The sequence below is a fragment of the Cajanus cajan genome, chromosome 9 (genome assembly GCF_000230855.2).
Source record: "Cajanus cajan strain Asha chromosome 9, NIPB_CcT2T_4, whole genome shotgun sequence".
In the NCBI taxonomy this organism is placed as follows: Eukaryota; Viridiplantae; Streptophyta; class Magnoliopsida; order Fabales; family Fabaceae; genus Cajanus; species Cajanus cajan.
The window spans coordinates 48,618,718-48,639,187 of NC_138525.1; the positions used below are offsets into that span (position 1 = coordinate 48,618,718).

At 29.9% G+C, this 20,470-nt stretch overlaps 2 protein-coding genes across 4 annotated transcripts; both read left to right on the top strand.

Annotated features, from left to right (window-relative positions):
- The first annotated feature begins 11,523 nt into the window (after positions 1-11,523).
- On the top strand, positions 11,524-12,218 carry LOC109806632 (uncharacterized). Its single transcript, XM_020369096.3, has one exon. The coding sequence runs from the start codon at positions 11,729-11,731 to the stop codon at positions 12,071-12,073; it is 345 nt and encodes a 114-aa protein (XP_020224685.1). The 5' UTR covers positions 11,524-11,728; the 3' UTR covers positions 12,074-12,218.
- A 2,353-nt stretch (positions 12,219-14,571) lies between these two features.
- LOC109806627 (putative magnesium transporter NIPA9) lies at positions 14,572-20,248 on the top strand. 3 transcript variants are annotated; one of them, XM_083063105.1, is made up of 9 exons: positions 14,572-15,111; positions 15,411-15,509; positions 15,653-15,782; positions 16,212-16,304; positions 17,909-17,979; positions 18,093-18,151; positions 18,315-18,435; positions 18,560-18,708; positions 19,750-20,248. In XM_083063105.1, the coding sequence occupies exons 1-9, from the start codon at positions 15,001-15,003 to the stop codon at positions 19,964-19,966; spliced, it is 1,050 nt and encodes a 349-aa protein (XP_082919231.1). In that variant the 5' UTR covers positions 14,572-15,000; the 3' UTR covers positions 19,967-20,248. The 3 variants fall into 3 exon arrangements, with proteins under 3 accessions (XP_082919231.1, XP_020224681.1, XP_020224680.1); XM_020369092.3 differs by having other exon boundaries at positions 14,573-15,111; positions 16,212-16,240; positions 17,923-17,979; XM_020369091.3 differs by having other exon boundaries at positions 14,576-15,111; positions 16,212-16,300; positions 17,923-17,979.
- The last annotated feature ends 222 nt before the right edge of the window (positions 20,249-20,470 follow it).

The following is a 20,470-nucleotide window of genomic DNA, read 5'->3' on the forward strand; positions in this document are numbered from 1 at the left end:
CACGGTGGGCGCCAAATGTTCTTACCGGAGATCGGTCGTAGGGACGATCTGTTGGGCAAAATTGGTGAGCCTCCTTCGCTGGGTACGATTGCTGTTCCAAGTGGGGTGGTACCTGCAAAAGAGACTCTGATGCTAAAGTTAGTGTTTGTGAATGTATGGGTCTCGTATAAGTAATACACGTACCTTAGTATGAATTAGGGTTTATCTGGGCCTTGAGCCCGAGATCAGTTATGACCTATTTGGATAACGGGCCGACGTCGCCTAGCGCGTGTCTGAGGTCACTTCGCGCTGTGATGCCGAGCTCGAGCTCGGCATAACGATACGGATAGTACAAATATTATTATCATTATTATTATTATTATTTTAAAAATATTATTTTATTTTATTTTTCAAAAGTTTATATAAAAATAATAAAAATATTTTTATACAATTTCAAATCAAACACTCATTTGCAACATCACCTTTTATTTATCCCGAAAATAATTCCTTTACATTGATAACAAATAAAAAAAAAATTGGTAAGAGGAAACATATTAAAGAAACTCTTACAAAAAGTAGTTTGTTAATTAGCGATAAAGAAACTTTGTACTAAATTTAAGATAATTAATGAGGTTGGGTTTAGTGGATTATTGGATTAGTGTCTCATGTATGGTAAAGTGTTCAAAATTAGTGTTGACCGTATTTTGAGCAAAATTATAATAAGAATATCTGTAAACATTTTTTTTATATTTAATTATAATTTTCTTCTTCAGGTAAATTCCAATTATGTAAATTGGATCATCTAAATATTGCAATAATATGATTTTGATTATTTTTACCTTCCATAAATATTTACTAAATTTTGTTGACATTGTATTTGATAATGATGATGTGACCATCATTATAATATTTGATATTAAGGGGATGTTTGGTAGGAGAATTTTTATTTTTATTTTTATCCAAGAATCATTATTTTTAAGGATTATAAATTTTAGGAATCATTACTCTTGAAAATAGTTAAAATCTGTTTGGTTACTCATAAAGGTCCCTAAGAACATTTATACAAGATTTTCGAGGATTAAAGATTTTTATGTTTGATTATAATAATATATTTTTAGTTATATAAATATTTTTTACAAAAATATATTTTATTAAATATATTTATTTACTCAAATTTTATTACAAATATGACATTAAATTATTTAAAAATTGAAATTTATAGCTTAAATTATTTAAATACAAAATTTAACAAAAAAAATTAACAAAAAAAATGTTACTTTATAATTAAGAAGGATAAAAATATATCATTTCATTTAAATAAATAAGCAAATAAATAAAAATGCTAATTAGGAAATACTATTAAACTACATGAACAAAACGAACTTTAATAATATTATTATAATTGATAAGGTTAAGAAATAATAAGATGTAAGAGAGAGAGATATGATAGGAGTGAGAGAGATAGAGTGAGAGAAAAAGAGATAGAAGTAGAGAGGGAGAGGGAGAGTGAGAGTGATAGAGATAGATAGAGAGAGAGAGAGAGAGAGAGAGAGAGAGAGAGAAAGAGAAAGAAAGAAAGAAAGAAAGAAAGAAAGAAAGAAAGAAAGAAAAAGAGAGGGAGAGAGGGAGAAAGGGAAATATAAGGAGAGAGGGAGAGAGAGGGGGGAGATATATGAAAAGGGGGAGAGGGAGAAAGGGGGAGTGAGAGTGAGAGGCAAAGAGAGAGACAAAGAGAGGGAGAGATAGGAGTAGAATGAGAGAAATAAAGATATATTTTATTTTAAAAAGAGATATTGTGGTCTTTGTATGTACATAAAACTTTTTTCCTAACTCAGGAAAGTTAGATTCTTATCTCTCCATCTCCATGGAAATGTTTTTGTAGGAAAGTGAACTACAAATGGTTGCTTCGAAACTATATTTTTGGAAATTTTTTTAAGCAACAACCAAACATGAAAAATCAAGATTCTCAATTTAAGTTTTTCAATAAAGTAAAAGTATTTTGTATACCAAATGTCCCTAAGGATGACAAAATAGGTTGAATCCATCACTAAAATATTTGACTTTTTTTCTTTTTTGCAGGCAAGGTTGAAGTTTCCAACCTATCAATTAGCTTTCGAGTCTTCTCACTTGATCAATCAAATAATGAGTTGAGATGAGTTAACCTATTAACTTGTTATTTTTAATTTAACCTTTATTATATTATGTTACTTTATTTTTTCACATTAGAGTTTCACTTTATTAAATTAATATAGAAATTTAAATAAAATAATTATATTAATCTGGTCCTTTTTAACGTATATTTGACTTTATAATATATATAATTATATTCACATGTTAACTAAGTGCAAATAATTATGTGTGCTTTTTGTATTTTTTTTTTATTTAATTTATTAGGCCTAAATAAATTAGTATCCAAAATTTAATAGTTGATATATTTATGTATAATAAATATTACATATAAATATAATTAAAATATTATTTTTTAAATTTTAGATCCCAACATACTAATAAATAAGATGAGTTGAAATTTTAACCTACTTTTATTATAAGAATTGAACAGGTTGTCTTGTTTTACTATTCCTATCTAAAGATGACTATAATGATTTGGTAGGTTATTACACTTAGTATAACACAATTACTATATAGCATAAATACTAATTGTATTTAATTATCCTAGGGTTATCATATAAAATTTCCTAATCATTAATGCAATTCAATACATGTATAAGGGCAAAAAATATGAATCCCTTTATGAAGTTACATAGAAACCCTATACATATATACAATCTACATAAACTACACAATTGTGTACAAAATATCTCTAATCAACAATCAGTCTTCTATACAACAATCTGTTGAGATTCATGGAGTGGTGAATCAACTCAAACTTGGGAATGAAGATTTTGATGATAACAAAGTATGGATTCTGAGAATCAAAGCTGACCAAAGACATCAACAAGTCAAAAACAAAGAAGAAGAAAATATGGCTATTATGATGTGTAATAGGAGTACCTCATGAGTTGTATTGTGTTGTTGAGCTTATTTTGCATCTGTGTGCTTTGTGTATGGGTTAATCTTTATCTAATCTGACTAAGAGTGAGTATGATGATGAGTTAGAAACTTGAAAAGTTATTTTGAGACATAAAACAGAGTTTTTGAAAACTGACTCAAAATAAACGATTATCATTAAATATAATCGATTATTCCAACAACAGGTAAAAAGGATGCCTTGCTGCAATAATCGATTATTTGTGAAATAATCGATTCCCAGGAATCCGTCTCTGGAATAATCGATTATCCTGCAAAATAATCGATTAATCTGTTCTTGGTTGATTTCCAGAAATCATGAAGAACAAAATAATCGATTATCCTTTAAAATAATCGATTATCTAGTTCTGAAAATGTTATAAATAGTTCTTACATTTTGAAACTTCAGAACAAGATAGAACAAAGAATCAAAAAGAGAAAAACATTATTGTGAAGTCTTTATGACCTTTTGAAGTGTTTTCTTTGTGAAACCAAGAAGTAAAACATTTTCGAAATGCTTTGAGAAAAGATCATCATCATCATCACATTCTTGAAAAGAGAAAGATTAAGATTTGCTTCTGAGTTCACTATCTGATTTGTTCAGTTTCCAGGTGAATTCGTTCCTTTAATTCTTTGTGAATAATTGTAAATCTTGAGTAGGTGTCTCAAGTGGTAAGAAATTCTTGTAGTGGGTTTCTACAAGGGGTGCTTTCTTGGGGTCAAGAAAGTGATTATCTTGAATGTAGAAGTGTATGCATGTGTGGTATACTTGTAAAACTTCTTCATTAAGATAGTGGAACAAATCTTGATCAGGTTATGATTGAGGACTGAATGTAGGTCACATGTGAAATGGCTGAACCAGGATAAAAGATTTGTGCAATCTTCTCTTACCCTTATCTTTTACTTTGAGTAACATCTTGGTTGTGTGTTAAAGAGATCATTCTTGATTAACATGTTTGTATGCACAACATTGCATTAAACTGAATCAAAGTATTGCATATTGATTGCTCTTAACTTTGAAGTTTATTAAAGATTAATCAAGAAAGAATATAGGACTCATTTTTCATTAACAAGTCTTTAAGGAACTTCTTTGAAAATTCATATTAGAAAAGTTTGAATTGAAATAAAGATCCTAAGAACTCTGAAAATTTTTAAAGTGTCATAGAATCCAATTCACCCCCCCCCTCTTGGATTGAGCCATTCTTTTCTAACACAATCATGCTACATCAAAGTAGCATCACCAAAACTAGGCCAACACTAGCATGACCCACCACTAGCCAACAAAGCCATCTTGCTCATCATGTTCTACTCCCATATCAATTATAATTATTGCAGTTCTAACCACAAGGAAAAAAATGATAAGTTTGTGAAAAAATCAACATAACATTCAATAATATAAGATTACAACAATACACCATAGACAACATAATCAATGTTCAATGTAACACAACTTAACAACTTTCAACTTGTCAACAACATCATCATATAAACAACGCAAAAACTTACAACACAAATAATGTTATTAGCATAAACATCCTTAAACAACTAATGTGCCATCATACATATCAATTATGAAGATCTCCTACAATAAAGGTGAGCAGCTTAAGTGGTTAGATCCTACGGAAGCACGACATATAACCTATCACAACCAAGTCAAGTATAGACAACATTAGGCCTCTAAGAGTATCAGGTAAACAAATTAAATTAATTTATCAAGTTTTTTCACTTAAACTAGAAAAATCTAGTACTACTATCAGGTTAAAATAACTTGGGTGTGAGTCTACCACAGCCTTAGCATGCATATCTAAGCCTCATATGGGATTAGCTCGTCAACTACCCTCCAAATATTACACATCATTCCAAAATTCAGTTAAGGATTTTATCCCTCAACTTCATACTTTACTCAGTTGATCACTTTATATATGTATGGTTCGATCTGACCCCTATACAGATTTCACATAAAGCTTAAAGGAGATAACTTAAAATTAATTATTCATTTAAAAGTTAGCTTACTTTATTAAAAGGTTTTCAACTTGAGCTCTTGGAGCACCATAACTTATCTCCATATAATGAGATATTTTAATTTTTAAAATAATTTTACTCTCCTTTAATTTTAATGTATCTCAACTAAGACATGTACCATCACCATATTTCTAGCAACTTAACAACTTAATAAACTATAGACATTATACAATTTTGCAACAAGATTAATTATCAACTTATAGCTCAACAACTTCATACATCACTATACATTATCCTAGATCAATGCAAATTGAACTATCAACATACAACTTCAACTATATAATTGAATAAGTATTCTTTAATCCTTAAATAACTTAAAACACCAAGTTTTCATTAAACAAATTACTTTCGATGTCACTCTTTCTTTGCCCTGCATCAATTGAGGCAAAAAGTCTCTAGTTCGCCAATGCCTGATGTCAATCCACCTATGCTCAACGTGGATGAGATAGAGAGATTTTGAGTCAATAGTGCCCAATGTGGCCAAACCTACGCTCAACCTTATTCAAGCAAAGACTTTTTGCTTGACTCATGTTTGGTGTCACACCCAACTTCATCTAGGCAAAGAGCCTTTGTCTTGATCACACCTAGCACAACTCATCTTGGGGCTTGGTATCACCAAGTCAGGGATTTTCTCGAGTTCTTATGTCTAACGTCACTCATTCCACGTTCAGTGTGACTAAGTCAAAGAGCTCCTCACTAACTCATACCTAACACTAGCAATCCCACACCTAGTGTGATCAAGATAGAGAGTCCCTAACTCAAGCCACGCTTACCACCATAAAGGCGTGTCCAAAGCGATGAGAACTTCTGCACTTGGCAGAATCTCATTTTGGTTCAACCAACTGAAACTTAAAAATTAACCAACATGCAACATATAACTCAACATATATGCGTCATAAACAACTCAAAATCAACATAACAACATGCAACATTACATTTCAAGAATCACCAAGTTCACCTTCAACACATTCTAAGAACTCAAAAACCCAAGCAACTTCATATCTATTTCGAATTCAATTAAACAACCAACTTGATCTTGATACATTCACTACAAGAATTGTTACATGTAGTAACATACGAAAAGTGTCACTATAGGTACAAAATACGTAAGTACAAATCTATTTAACATATAACTACAAACAATTTTAGTGTTGATTTTGAATAATATTTAACAATATATATTGTTTGTCATTATATCCTATACATACACTTTTTAACAATATACTAACATATATAGTATCTATAGTATAGGTAAAAATAATTTTTAGTGACAAGTATTATGTCACTATACGATGTGTCTCACTATACGTGACAATTTTTTGTAGTGATTTAAACCAACAAATTAAACAAGTATTTCAACTCAACAATTCATCAAATACAAACTTCTTTTGCCTCTAGTTGATTCAAAAGAAAAAAGGTGAGGAAGATGAATTCTGCGACTTTGAGATTCCTACTTTGCAAGCTTGAATCTCCAACTCAGTCACCTCAAATTAGTTATTAGGAAGGTTGAAGGAAGAATTTAGTAGAAGAAGATGAAAGAGAATTCTTCAGGCTTAAGAAACCACTCTCTAGTTTTTCTTAAAACATGATTATGTCTAAAAAAAACCTTATATACAATTCCTTAAGCTAAACCTACTCCAAAGATAACTTAACTCTTAAAGGTCTCTTAACTCCTAGAGCTCTAAAACATCATTCACTGTAACAAAACAACAATTAATCATATAAAATTCATATAATTAACTAAAATCTCAAAGTGTTACAATGAAAAAAAAAAAACCTATATATATGTATATATATATATATATATATATCTACAAATAAAATTCGCAACAGATAATAAATGGATACTTAAATGAGTATTCATGAATAATTTAAATAGATATAATAATGCTCGCTAATAAAAGGAGATGATAATGGATATCAAGGTACTCGCTATGCAAATATTTGCTAAGTATTCGTTATAATAAAATTACTTATTAGAATATATATCATGTGTTAACTAAAAATATGATATTACTTAGATTTCTTTTATTTAGACTCATGAGATGGAAATATTGTCATTTTTTTTAACTTTTATTTAATTTGGACTTGTAGAATTAAATTATTTTAGTTTATTAAATTTGTTTAAAACTATGAGAATAAAATACTTTAGTAATTAAATTTAGTTTTTAAATTGAAGAATCTTGATTAATAAAATTGTATATAATGTTTGAATAATTAAAATTTTGACTTTTAAATTATTATTTTTAAAGAAATTATTAGAATAAATAGAAATTATAATTGAAATTTTTTTTTAAAATTTTTTTTTATAGAAATATCTATGGATACATGTAGATAATCATGAATATTGAAAACATACAGGAATACTTGCATATGTATGGGAATGTATACAAGATGAATATTTATTTAATAGGATGGGTAGTACAAGACGACTATCCGTACTTCCCGTGCCGTTGACATCCTCCCTACTCCTATCAAGCAAATATATTGAGATGACTTTATTGCAACTTTAGTTTCTCAATTGAAATATGAGAATAACTAAAATGTGTAATTAAGTCCCATCAACATATGTATTAAGTAACATATAATATTCTATTATAAAGTATAAGTTTTTTTTTGAACTATTGTGCATTAATATTAAAAAGTTTGTAATACTTCTTATAACATAATATTATATTTGTAATGCAATTATTTATTTTAAAAATATTATAAATTATACTTTAATTTAAGTTTTATACTCACTTTATTTTATAATTAAGTTATACATAATGTTTCTTTTTACACCATTTAATTACGGTGGTGTAAAAAGAAACATTATTACGAGTAGTCTGGGTTTCTGTTGCTAAGTGGTTGGAGGTTACGGTGGTGTTCCCCAATTCTATAATTTCTCATTATTTATATTGGACGAATCTTGGCATATATGAAAAACATTCTCAATTATTGCGAGTAGTCTGGGTTTCTGTCATTTGGTCACTATGGCTTCATCGAAATGTTATTATCTTTCAGCAAGGTACTATAGATGCCAAGGAAGTGTTGGATAATATTAAATTGCGTTCATGGAAGTGGATAAATTGTTCTATCTCTGTTTGTTCTTTTAGTTACTCAACTTGGTATAATAACCCAGGTTTGTATTTCTTATAGTTACTATTCTAGATTTTAGACTAATTTTGTATCTGTGTCTCTTGTAACGGGTTGAAGTACCCCTTGTACTCCCTTTAATATAAATCTCTTTTGCTTATAAAAAAAAAAAAACAAAGTCAAATATCAACTTGATTTTGTTCATATATTTTTGGATCTTGATTGGGTCAGGTTTAAACTTTTAGAAATAGTTTATACAAAAATTTAAGTAGGATTTGAGCAAAGATAAACCCAATTCAACCTAATTCATGCTCACCCTTAAATCATACACTAGTAAAATTTGTTAAATATTTAATTAAAGGTTGATTAAAAAACTAAAACCATATGTACAATTGTAATTAGGGATGGCAACGGGGCGGGGCGGGTACGGGTTTCATGATACCCGTCCCCGTCCCCGCGAGCCAAACTCATCCTCGTCCCCATACTCGTACTCGTCGGGTATGTGATTTTCATCCCCATCCCCGTCCCCGTCGGGTATCGGGTATACCCGTACCCGTACCCGTACCCATCAAAAAATTTATTTTTTATCTTTATTTTTAAATATAATATTTTTAAATTATTTTTTTAATTATATTATAATTATAATTAGGTTATTTTTCTATCTCATATTATAATAAATAATCTCACATAAAAAAATATTAAAATTCTTTAATATATTAAATTGAAAGTGAATATTAAATTAAAAATGGGAACGGGGACGGGTACGGGTACGGGTACGGGGCGGGTAAGTACATACATGTACCCGTACCCGTACCCGATTTAATATATCGGGTTTTACCCATACCCGTACCCATACCCGGTCAAACCGGATATTTTCCGTCAAAGTCGGGACAGGTTCAGGTATTACCCGCGGATACAGATATATTTATCATCCTTAATTGTAATAATATGTGGAGAAGGTAGTTTGTTCAATTAAAACGTGAGGTAAGAAAATTGAACACTTACCATACATGATAAACCAAAAATGCAACGTATTAATTTTTTTTTAAAAGAATCCTTTTCTAGGTTAATGTGAGGGCAAATATCATTATCATTTAACTACCAAAAGAAATATCATTATCATTTGACAACTTCGAATTGGGCCAACATGGTTTCTTGTAGTTTTCAGGAAGTGGTCTTACAATGCCATGGAATAACATACTATATATTGGGCTAAAACACAACAGCTTATAAACGTCATGTTTGAAATATCACCCCTTGTTTCGACCAAGACAAAGTACCACCCCCTCTTCTGGACTGAAAACAAATTTTAATATAAACCCAAAAATTAATAACATGTTTGACTTAATATATAATAATAATAATAAAGTTACATTATTTTATTTTATTTCCTATTTGAGTATTAATTTCATTAACATCAGTCCTTAAAATTTTGGTTAAAATTAAAAATCAAATGTTTTTATTAAAAAAATGTAAAAGTGTGATAAGTATTTTGTTCAATAAATATTTTTCTTTTAGTTGTTTTACTCCAGCCTTAAGGCTGGTGTCAATAAAATTATTTTAATATTTGTCCAGGAAATGATATAAATTACTTAACAAAAAAGGGCAAGCATGCATTTTTTGATAGATTAATTAACCTTATCATTACAAGTTTGAGTAACATTAATTGGGCCTGTACTCGATAACCTATAGTATTGGACCTACACTTAGTCACCCAACTAATCAACATATAAATGTCACATTCCCCTTTCTCTATTTTTGTACCTTTTACCCCCAAAATATTTCTTTCTTTCAAAAGAAAGCTTTTAGAATGTATTATTGTTCCCTATTAATATATTCTAGAAATATTCTTTTAATTGACAATGTTGGTAATATTTAAATTAATCTTTCTACAATAAATAAATATTATATACAATGACATATAAAAAAAATATCATTATAGATATAATATATATATATATATATATATATATATATATATTTATTATGTTATACTATAACTTATACATTTTTTAATTATATCTATATAGGATAAAAGTAATTTTTAGTAATAAGTATTGTATACTTTTTTTAGTGTTATTGGTTAATATATTTTAGAAAAGTCCGTTTAGTCGTGTAAAAGACCTGTGAAAGAGTTGAATTTTTAAAAGAAATAAATTTGAAGGCAACATAAGATATGAAACATGTTTATCGTTTTTTTCTTCCCTTTGATTTTTATATATAATAGTAGATTTGATATTAATTATATTGCGTGGATGTATTCATTTTTCTTGCTTGATTGCGTCGCCAAGAATTTTGAAATTCAAATATTAAATCACATCACGATCGAGTTAAGATATAATCATAGACTTTGGTCAACTTTGATATACCAACTTTTGGAAAATATACATCCTACTGTTGAAAATTTTGCTGTCAAAAATGATTCACTTTTGTATTGGTCTCATTTGTCTGATGTGCAAATTTCATAGCAGACAAGTTAATAGTTATCTTATTGGAATCTTTTGTCCAAGTCAAAAGCAAAATGTTCCAAAAAATTTATTTATATTTTTTTTCCGTGGACAGTAATGATTCACCCTAAACACGCCATATTATCACTAATAACATGTTGAGTACAGTTTAATTCAAATTAAATAATTTTTCTATAAAAATAAACGTAAAGAATTTTGAGCACCCTGAATAAAAAATTTAGCTCAAGAATTGTCTCTTATGATCCAAAGTAATTGAAAGAGTTCAATTGAATTTCGGTTCATTTTCAGAGCAAATTTTTACTATTAATCGATCAGAAATTATGATTAAGTTGGTAATTAAAATATTTATTATAAAAATTAACAAATTAATCATAATTGGATATCGTTTAAAAATCATCTACATTGTTAAAGTATGCACTATTTAATCTAAATGAAAAATAATTTTTTACATTCCAACAAAGTCTATACATTATAGACTCGACAATCGAGAAAACGAGAGAGATGAAAAGAAAAAAGTGGTAGAGGTGATGAACAATTAAATAAAAAAGTACAGAAAAATTGTCTATCGTGAGTATTACACAACTATATTTATAAGAGTAATGATACATATAATATTGTAATTAAATAACCCATTAATATATTAGTTTACGTAATTTTTTTTCTATCATCGCATATCATTTATCATGTTTAACACTCACACCTTACTCTCACATATCATGAAAACAATTTATTTAGAGAAGAATAATGTATTTGACATTTATTTTATGTAAAAAAAAAATTTAAATTAGTGACTATCATAATATCACAAGTAAAATTAGTTTTTGAATAAATGGATTGAAGAATCAGAAAAAAAATATATATTTACATTTTCTCTTCTTGTTCTTTTGCAATCATATTTATATGAATAATTTTCTTATTTGTAAAAGATATAATAGTTAGTAGATAGCATTAGATGGAACTTAGATAATAAAATAAAAATAAAAATTGAAAGTGAAACAAAGCCAGCCAATGTCCAACCTCAGTGATAGAAGATAGCTCTTATGGTCTTTGTTGGACAACCCCACACTTCCACTTTCCCTCAAATTTTGATAAGAAAGTCTTGACATTGAAGAGAGAGAGAGAGAGAGAACCTACAATTCTTCTCCCTTATTTCTATGGAGGACTTCAACTACAACAGATCAAGGTCTCATGGAGGTGGACAAATGATGCAGATGGAGAGGTACCATGGAGGAGCACCACCACCAAGGCCTTATGATCTCAGGTCCTATAGTGTTTCCTATGCACAACCTCAAATGGGTCCAAACAAGGACTTGAATAAGATGAAGAAAGGAAAAAGCATGTCCAAGTCTTGGAGCTTAGCTGATCCTGAGTTTCAAAGGAAGAAAAGGGTTGCTAGCTATAAAATGTATTCTGTGGAAGGAAAGGTCAAAGGCTCCTTTAGAAAGAGCTTTAGGTGGCTTAAGGATAGGTACTGGCAAGTGGTTTATGGCTGGTGGTGATTAATTTAAGGGTTGTGACTATGTATTTTTTTTTTTTTTTTTACATATTTGAGTTTATTAATCAAATTCAACTTTACAAAATTAATTTGTAAAGTGAAAATTGCATCTCATTTATATATTCTATTTTGATCTTATCGTTAGTTGATATCATATTCTCTTTTTATTTATAATTTGTAGGAGTATGAGTTATGATAAATTTATTTGTAAATTGATAAATTGATGTTAATGATCTTCTCTATATTTTGTCTTTGGAGATTTTTTTAGATGAATCTAATGGATTAAAATTTTTTGGGTGTAGTGCCGTTCAACTTTGAGACTCTATCTCTACTCTTTCAAGTTACAAGAAATGAATTAGTTTTGCAGAACGAAAATAGCTTCATGATAAGGAGATCTTAGACTTGTTTATCCATGCATGCCCTTTTTCAATTCCTCTGTCTTTCCCTCACTCATGATTTAATTCAACGAAGTTAAATGATTTTTTTTCGTTATTGATTAGTGTTTGAGGGCATTCAATTCGTATTTTTTTATGGCTCCATGTGCTACAACTTACAAGCCATTGTGCCTTTTGCTGAGTTGTTTCATGTTTGCCACCGGCTCCTGACTATGGATCCAAAGTTTGACTGACACAGCAGATTGATCTTTGAATCAATTGTTTCCTGAAGTCTAAGCTAGTTGTGATGTTCTCCGGAAAGTTTTTACCATTCAGTAATACTATGAGAGTTAATCACTTATACACTACTAGTGTAAAAAAAATTTTCATTAGCAATCAATTATATCTCTTAATTGTGTCATGTCACTATAAACACATTCATTTTTAATAGTGACATGACACAATTAAGAGATATAATTAGTTGTTAGTGTAAAAAAACTTTATACTAGCAGTGTATAGGTGATTAACTCATACTATAAACACAAATAATTTTTATACTCAACATATTTTTGTCATTTATAATATTCAATGTCGAGACTTTATTCAATGAAATTGAATATAATTTCCCTCGAACTAACAACTCTTTACAGTTCTTCTATGCATGAAATTACATATTTGATAGTGTAAAAATGTTTTATGCATCCAATCATAAAATTATAAAATAAATTAATGTATGAAATAATAATATTCTATTAATTTATTTTATATTACATACTTATACTAATTGGATAAAAAAATATTGAATAATAAAGTTTATGTTAATTAGATAAGAAAACACAGTAAAAACATAAAATAAATGATTTAATATTGGAATATATATTATTTAACATATTTTTCATGCGATAAATAATATAAATTTATAATATTAAAATAGATGATATAACATATTGGTATATTAAAAAAGAGAAAAAAATATATAGTAAAAAAGAAAATAAAACACAAAAATTTGTGTTTGTATCAATTGTATGAGAAATTTATTAAATAATAAATTATACAATTAATTTAATAAAATATTATTTTTATTAAATAAATTTATTATTTATTAATTTTAAATTAGATTAACATAGATAAGGAATCCATCAACAAAACAAAAATAAGAAATTTAAATAGACAATAAAGCCAAGCAGTAATGTTATATATAAATATAATATAACATTCGACTTATAATTAGAAAAGTTAAGTGGTTTGATAGTTTAAATAGTGAAATTTACATTAAAGGTCATGAGTTGTAGTTGTCATAAGATTACTTTTTATTATTTTCTAAATAAATATTATATTTTCTCATTATCTCAACTAGTTTGTATCATCACCAATTTTTATTAGTCCATGTAAGTTGTTATGTTACAACAAAATGCATGTCTCTCACCACATAAAATTTGAATTATTGGAAATATCCCTTCAAATTTTTGGTCCATTGATGTCTTCACTTTATTACCTCAGGCATGTCTCAAACATTATTTTAATATGAACAAAAATTAAATTTCACAACATCAAATTAATCTCTTGTATTTTATAACAGATTTTACAATTATCAAATCAAAAAGTTTGTTCAGAGTCATGAGTCACTTAAAATTATTTTGTGATGCTTTGAGATTTAATAGGTAAAAAAAAAAAAGTGAAATCAAATTCGTGAGATTATAAAAATTTGTAACAAAAAGTCTCGTTTGAGCTTTATGATTCAAATTTACAGACTATATAATTAAATACATAAAATTCTTATAGCCGAAAAACCCAGATGAGAGAAATGTAGATCAACCTAAGACAAGCTAGCTGGCAACAAGAAATGGCTGTTATACATTTTCAGTTACCAATACCATTCTACGAATGTGACTCACTCAGCACTCATATTTAAACACTCTGTCCTATGTTTTTATAAGCATAATTATGAGATTGTCTTGTACCCCAGCAAACAGCAATAGTTGAAGCCTGAAGCAAAGCATGCCATCAAATTAAATCGTGCAAATTATTCGAAAAACTTAACTGCCACGTGATGTAGGGACCACTATACTAGGCACCACCAACCAGATTTAGAACATTATTTTATTACTTTTACATGAAGTTTCGTATAACTATTACTCTATGGCCTGTTTGGTTTATGATTTTTTGTACTCTTTCATGTTTAAGTTTATATATTCTAGTGTAACTTCTTTTAAAGAACATAATTTTACCGTTCGTGAAATTCTGTTTGCAAAATAAATTCAAGGTTTTGATTATTTTTGTTTGAAATTAAATTCTTGAATTACTGCAGACACATAAGAATTATAGAACAATTTCTTCTGAGTATCCAAAGTTCTGCATTTCTAATTAGTATTAAAGTTCATCAAGTGCAACCACTAGTAGATATGTTAATTAATATTAATAAGAAATAATTTGTAGCTTTGGTTGCATAACAATTGAAAGTAACAGTCCAACAGATCGTGAAGGAGACCAAAACAAGTGAACAGAGTTAGCAGTGCAAGAAAGAGGAAGAAAAGTTGAAACATTTTCAGACAGTGGCATGTGGGAATCTATTCTATTAACGGTGGCTGCCACCGCCGGCAACAACATAGGAAAGATCCTTCAGAAGAAGGGCACTATCATTCTTCCACCTCTCTCTCTCAAACTCAAGGCAAGTTTAAAGTTTCATTTTTTTTTTTGTGTTTTTAATTCGTATGATTTGGTATTCATTAAAGATCTCACCTTTTTTGATATCATTGCATTTGAAACATGTGGGTGTCTATGAAATTTGAAATTGTAGTTAGTTTCTATGGCAGTGTTTATTTTTTGCCAATGTGAAATTAGACATTTTCCATGTATGTGTATGATTTGAGTGAGAATATGAGAATGGATTAAATACCAATATCATTTTTTTTAAGGTTATTTGGGCATGAAGTGACTGTTTGGTTATTTATCCCATTGTGATTTCAGGTCATAAGGGCGTATGTTTTAAACAAAACCTGGGTGATAGGTTTTCTAATGGATATATCTGGGGCACTATTGATGTTAAGGGCACTGTCTCTGGCTCCAGTAAGTGCTATATCGCATGCCAATGTGATGAAGGAAAAAAAATATGGCACTAAATTTAAAACACACCAAAAATGCAATTGATAGTGTTTTGCTTTGGTTTTTGACATTTGTATGGTGGTTTTCTTATGTCAAATGTATTATAGGTCTCTGTCATCCAACCAGTTTCTGGCTGTGGACTAGCAATTCTTTCAATATTTTCTCATTTTTATCTCAAGGAAGTGATGAATGCTGTTGATTGGGTTGGCATTACATTGGCAGGTTTTGGCACAATAGGTAAAGTAAGTTTTTGTTTACCTGAATTGCTTCCTTTAAACACCAAGGCAAGCAAGTTTGTTGGGAGAGGAGGGGAGTAATTTTTGGAACAAAATATGTTTAATAAAATCAGAAAAAAGAATTGTTTTTGATAAGGCATTTTGTTGATTTTGATTGCGTGGTGAATTTTCTAGCCGTTTGAATAGTTCAGAATTCAGATATACATATAATAAAAGTAATTGTGACCATTTTATTTGTCTGTATACTATTGTATTACACTCCTGTGTCTGAGGACCTGAGCAATAGACCAAATTTTTCTTGAGTTCTCTTTTTTATTATCTGGCTTCTGAGAAAACCAAGTCTGCTATTAAGTGTCACTGTATTTTATTAATTTTTATTTTGTATTTATGCGATGCTAATTGATTAACTATTATGTTTTTCTATGTTTAGGAGTTGGTGCTGGAGGTGAGGAGCAAGAGGTGGTAGCTCTATCTATTTTTCACATACCAGGACTGGCATTTGTTGTTTTCATCTTGTTTGTAGGTACCTTGTCTTATGAATCAACTAATTTTATAGTCTAGTTCCATTATGGTCAGATATTTAGCATTCATAAGTTTGGCATCATGGCAAGATGTTGTTTGAATCACTTGATTTTGATATACCGAGTGTGTGTTTGGGTGACCATTTACAATATCGATTTTGGATAATAGTATATCCAACTTAAAACTTTAATTTGATTAAAATTGATTTTAAAAGAAGTGATTTATGTTTAAAAACGTTTATCTTAAAAGTGAATTTGTTGAAAAATTTAGTGAGAATTCCCGATCCAATGTAAAGATAACCCTTAGATTAATTTTCTCTCACTTGATACGCTGAAATTTAGGGATTCGGAAAATTAATCTAAGGGTTATATTTTAACCCTCTCATCTCTCATAATAAATTTCTTCTCACTTGATACGCTCCCTATATATATATAGAGAGAGAGAGAGGAGAGATCCTTTTACATTGGAAGTAAGTCTACCTAGACTTACTCTGTTCAATAACTCGTGTTCTACATCAAATATCAACGATCCAACCGTTCAATTTAAAGTTCTTAATGTATAGATCGAATATGCAAATTTTTAGAAAATTTTAAAACCATTTGATACTTCATTTCATTAATTCAAATTGACGGATAATCATAAAATCATTTTATACATTGATTCGAATTAATGAAATGAAGTATCAAATGATTTTCAATTTTTCTAAAAATTTGCAAATTTGATTTATGCATTAAGAACTTTAAATTGAACCGTTGGATCGTTGAAATTTAATGTAGAACATGAGTTATTAGACTTACTCCTGAAATAAAAGGATCTCTCCTCATATATATATATATATATATATATATATATATTCTTTTAATCAAATGTACTTTTAAAAGTAAGAAACAAAAAAAGAAAAAAGATTTGAGACAATCATAAGCACGTTTAGTAAACTCAAACCTGATTTTGAAGTCTCCTACTTCCTAACATGATTATGAAGTTTGTGAGGAAATACTTGAAATGATTGTGAAAGATGACATAGTGGTATTCTATTTTTAACTGGAAGCCTATGCATAGTGTGGCTTCCAAACTTATATTTGGCCTTGAATCTGCTTATACAAATGCAAGATGTCATGCTTGAGAGTGTTTTGTAATCCATGCATGAAGTTGTATATTCTTATTTCTATGAGAAAAACCTCATCTGAATACTTGATAATCTGTTTTTACCACTTATTTTCACTGGATGTTATTTCCCCCTCAATCTGGTGCATTTAAAATGCAGAACTCTGATGTCATCCTTAACGATGATATATAATCAATGCGAAAAGTAATACATGTCTTTAAAATTAAATTGTTATTTGAGTGTGTGGTAATCAATTTTTCCGAGTTGTTTTCATTAAAAATTACCCCTTGGTTCTTGAATCTATGCATGTCATTAGTCAATAATCAAGATGAAGGCATTTTGCTGGTAGCATTATTAGAAGACTATTATTTACAATACTTGCTAATGATAGTTAGTATAGGCTTTAATGACTTATATGTAAGAGATTATGAGTTCACCAATCACCAGTGCAATCAAGTGGTATTACTGTCTTCCAGACACTATTTTTGTTTAATTGTTAGAAACATTTGTACAGATACTGCTTAATGGATGGCTTCGAATATGCAAGCATCAACGTAGAGAACAAGAGATGGTATTCATGTTTTATTTACATGTTTATTTTCATTGAATGCCTCCATGTATGGTGATTTGGTGATCTATGTTGTTTTCTATTCTTCCATCACTTGACCTTTTGATGTTATGCAGATGGAATACGATGTCGTTGAGGAAATCATCTATGGTTTGGAATCTGGTATTTTGTTTGGGTACTTTTTCATACCTCTCCACTCTATTCACAATCACGTATTCCATTTATGTTCAGATACATCTCACTTTTTCATATACCTCAACTACTCATAGTTGTCTTATATGCAAGGGAACAAAACTAGATGAAGCATCACTCTTAATTTTGTTAACACCTAAATGCAGGATGTCAGCTGTAATATCAAAGATGGGATTTCTATTCCTAGAGCAAGATTTTCCCAAGCTATTGGTTCCTGTGTGCATCATGATCAGTGTGTGTTGTAGTGGCACAGGCTTTTACTACCAGGTATTCTGAAGAGCACTTTTATATGATGTATACTGTTGTGAGAAGTATTAAACCCTTTAAGCATGGAGGGAGTTTAACCTGTTTCAGTCAAACTGCTGAGACATTATCTTCCCTGCTCCTGCAGACACGTGGCCTAAAGCATGGGAGAGCTATTGTAGTTTCTACATGTGCAGCTGTGGCATCAATTTTGACTGGTGTTCTTGCTGGGATGCTTGCTTTGGGTGAGCGACTTCCTTCTGAACCAAAAGCTCGCTTGGCACTTCTTCTTGGATGGTAATATAAGATGTTATGCTTTGTGTTTTGCAGTTTTACAAAAGAAAAGGCCAAATTAAAATTCAACCCTTCCATTTTTTTACTTCACGCATAATAACCATGCACATTTACAAAAAGGGAAGAGGATTCAGGAGTATTTGTGTCTTTTGAAACAGGATACAACTTGAACTTTTAGATTGATAGAGCCCCAAAATATTCGTGGAGAAATGAGAAATATTCAACCAAGAAAATCTCTGTTAGGGACTAATTGCTAGGTATAGGACTTGAGCGCCATATTGGATGTATGGGATTTTGGCATGGAATTTGTAAGACCTTGAGCACTCTGGCTACAACGGTTAGCTTGTGTGGTGTAGTTCTAGAGAGGTTCTTATCAATTGGTATCAGAGTTTTTCACCATGTCTCTCAGCTGCAAACAAGTGCCGTGGGTGACAATGCTGGCATTGGAGTGTTCTTTTGGGACTAGTCAAAGTGCTAGTGCACAGTTAACCTAGGTGGGCTCAGGGGCTGCATCTCATTGTAAGATGTTAAAATCCAACTGTAAGGTATAAAACTTTAGTCTTAATACCGCAGTATGGGATTCTAGTGAAGGTTTTTAAGGCCTTGGGCTCTCTAATTATGATGACTAGCTTTTTGTGATTTGGTTCTCCTAAGGTTGTTATCAATCTCTTCCTCATTCCTGAAATCAAGAATGAGAACTGTTGATTCTCATCTTACATTGATCTACCTAATGGATTGGAAGTTACAAGTTTTCATGTTCATTGTTTTCCAAGGTTCCTAACATCAAACAATGCAGAAACAAACATAAGTAGTTCAATACTTATTTCCATTGTGAAGAAACTACATATTTAGTCGTCTGTTATAAACATTCAGGCGCTTTCATCTAATGTGTTGTGCCAGTCTTTATTTTGGTTGGTGAATAACTTAAACAATAGTTGAAAACATAGATTGAGACTATCTTGGAAAGACCCTATATAGTAATTTTGTTCTTCTAACAAAATGCAAATCTTGATGTTCTTATACACATGAAACATTGTGCTGCAGGCTACTCATCATTGTTGGTGTGATTTTACTTGTTGGTTCAACACGGCTAGTGAGATTCCTTTCTTGCTCTTCACGACGGAAAAGAAGCAATGTGGATAAGAATTATGGTCCTAGAAGAACCACTTCTTCCCGGGTGAGGGAACCAAGTCCAAGTGTTGTCATTCAAGCAGCAACATTAAATCCTTTACTATCATCATCTTCCAAAGAAAAAGCTTGAGTTGATATTAGCACGATAATGTTCCTTCATCTTTCATAGAATTTCTAAGCATCAAGTTGCCTTCTAATCCGTTTGCCGAGACCAGGGTGTATTCTGTACAGAGAGCATGACATTTTGGATGAAATATTTGTTAACTTCTGATGATGCCTTGTGAAAACTATTCCTGAACTGCCACTCTTTCTGCATTCGTGGATTGTATAAGACACTGATATAGCATATCAACATACAGAATTTGTTTAATTTTCACTCAAACAATTTTGATAAAGAACAGTTTACCCCTAAGCATTGGTGCAGTGCTAATCTTTTTATGCAGGTGCTGCTTTTATTAGATGTGCTAAGGGTGTGTACTTCATCCTCCAGAGTTTATCACGAGGCAAAAAAATTGATTCTAGCAGATTGCTTCAAAACCACTGTTCATATAGGTGAATTTAAGGAGTGGATAACTTATTTAAAAGAGATTCTAGAAGTTCCTAGATGTGATAATTAATCTAGATGTTGTATCAC

What these genes read in the sequence shown, in the direction of transcription:
- LOC109806632 (XM_020369096.3), top strand. Translation starts at nt 11,729, where the DNA reads ATGGAGGACTTCAACTACAACAGATCAAGGTCTCATGGAGGTGGACAA.
- LOC109806627 (XM_083063105.1), top strand. Translation starts at nt 15,001, where the DNA reads ATGTGGGAATCTATTCTATTAACGGTGGCTGCCACCGCCGGCAACAAC. An exon ending in GGGCACTGTCTCTGGCTCCA is followed by an intron (nt 15,510 to 15,652) that starts GTAAGTGCTATA and finishes AATGTATTATAG; the next exon opens with GTCTCTGTCATCCAACCAGT. An exon ending in GCACAGGCTTTTACTACCAG is followed by an intron (nt 18,436 to 18,559) that starts GTATTCTGAAGA and finishes CTGCTCCTGCAG; the next exon opens with ACACGTGGCCTAAAGCATGG.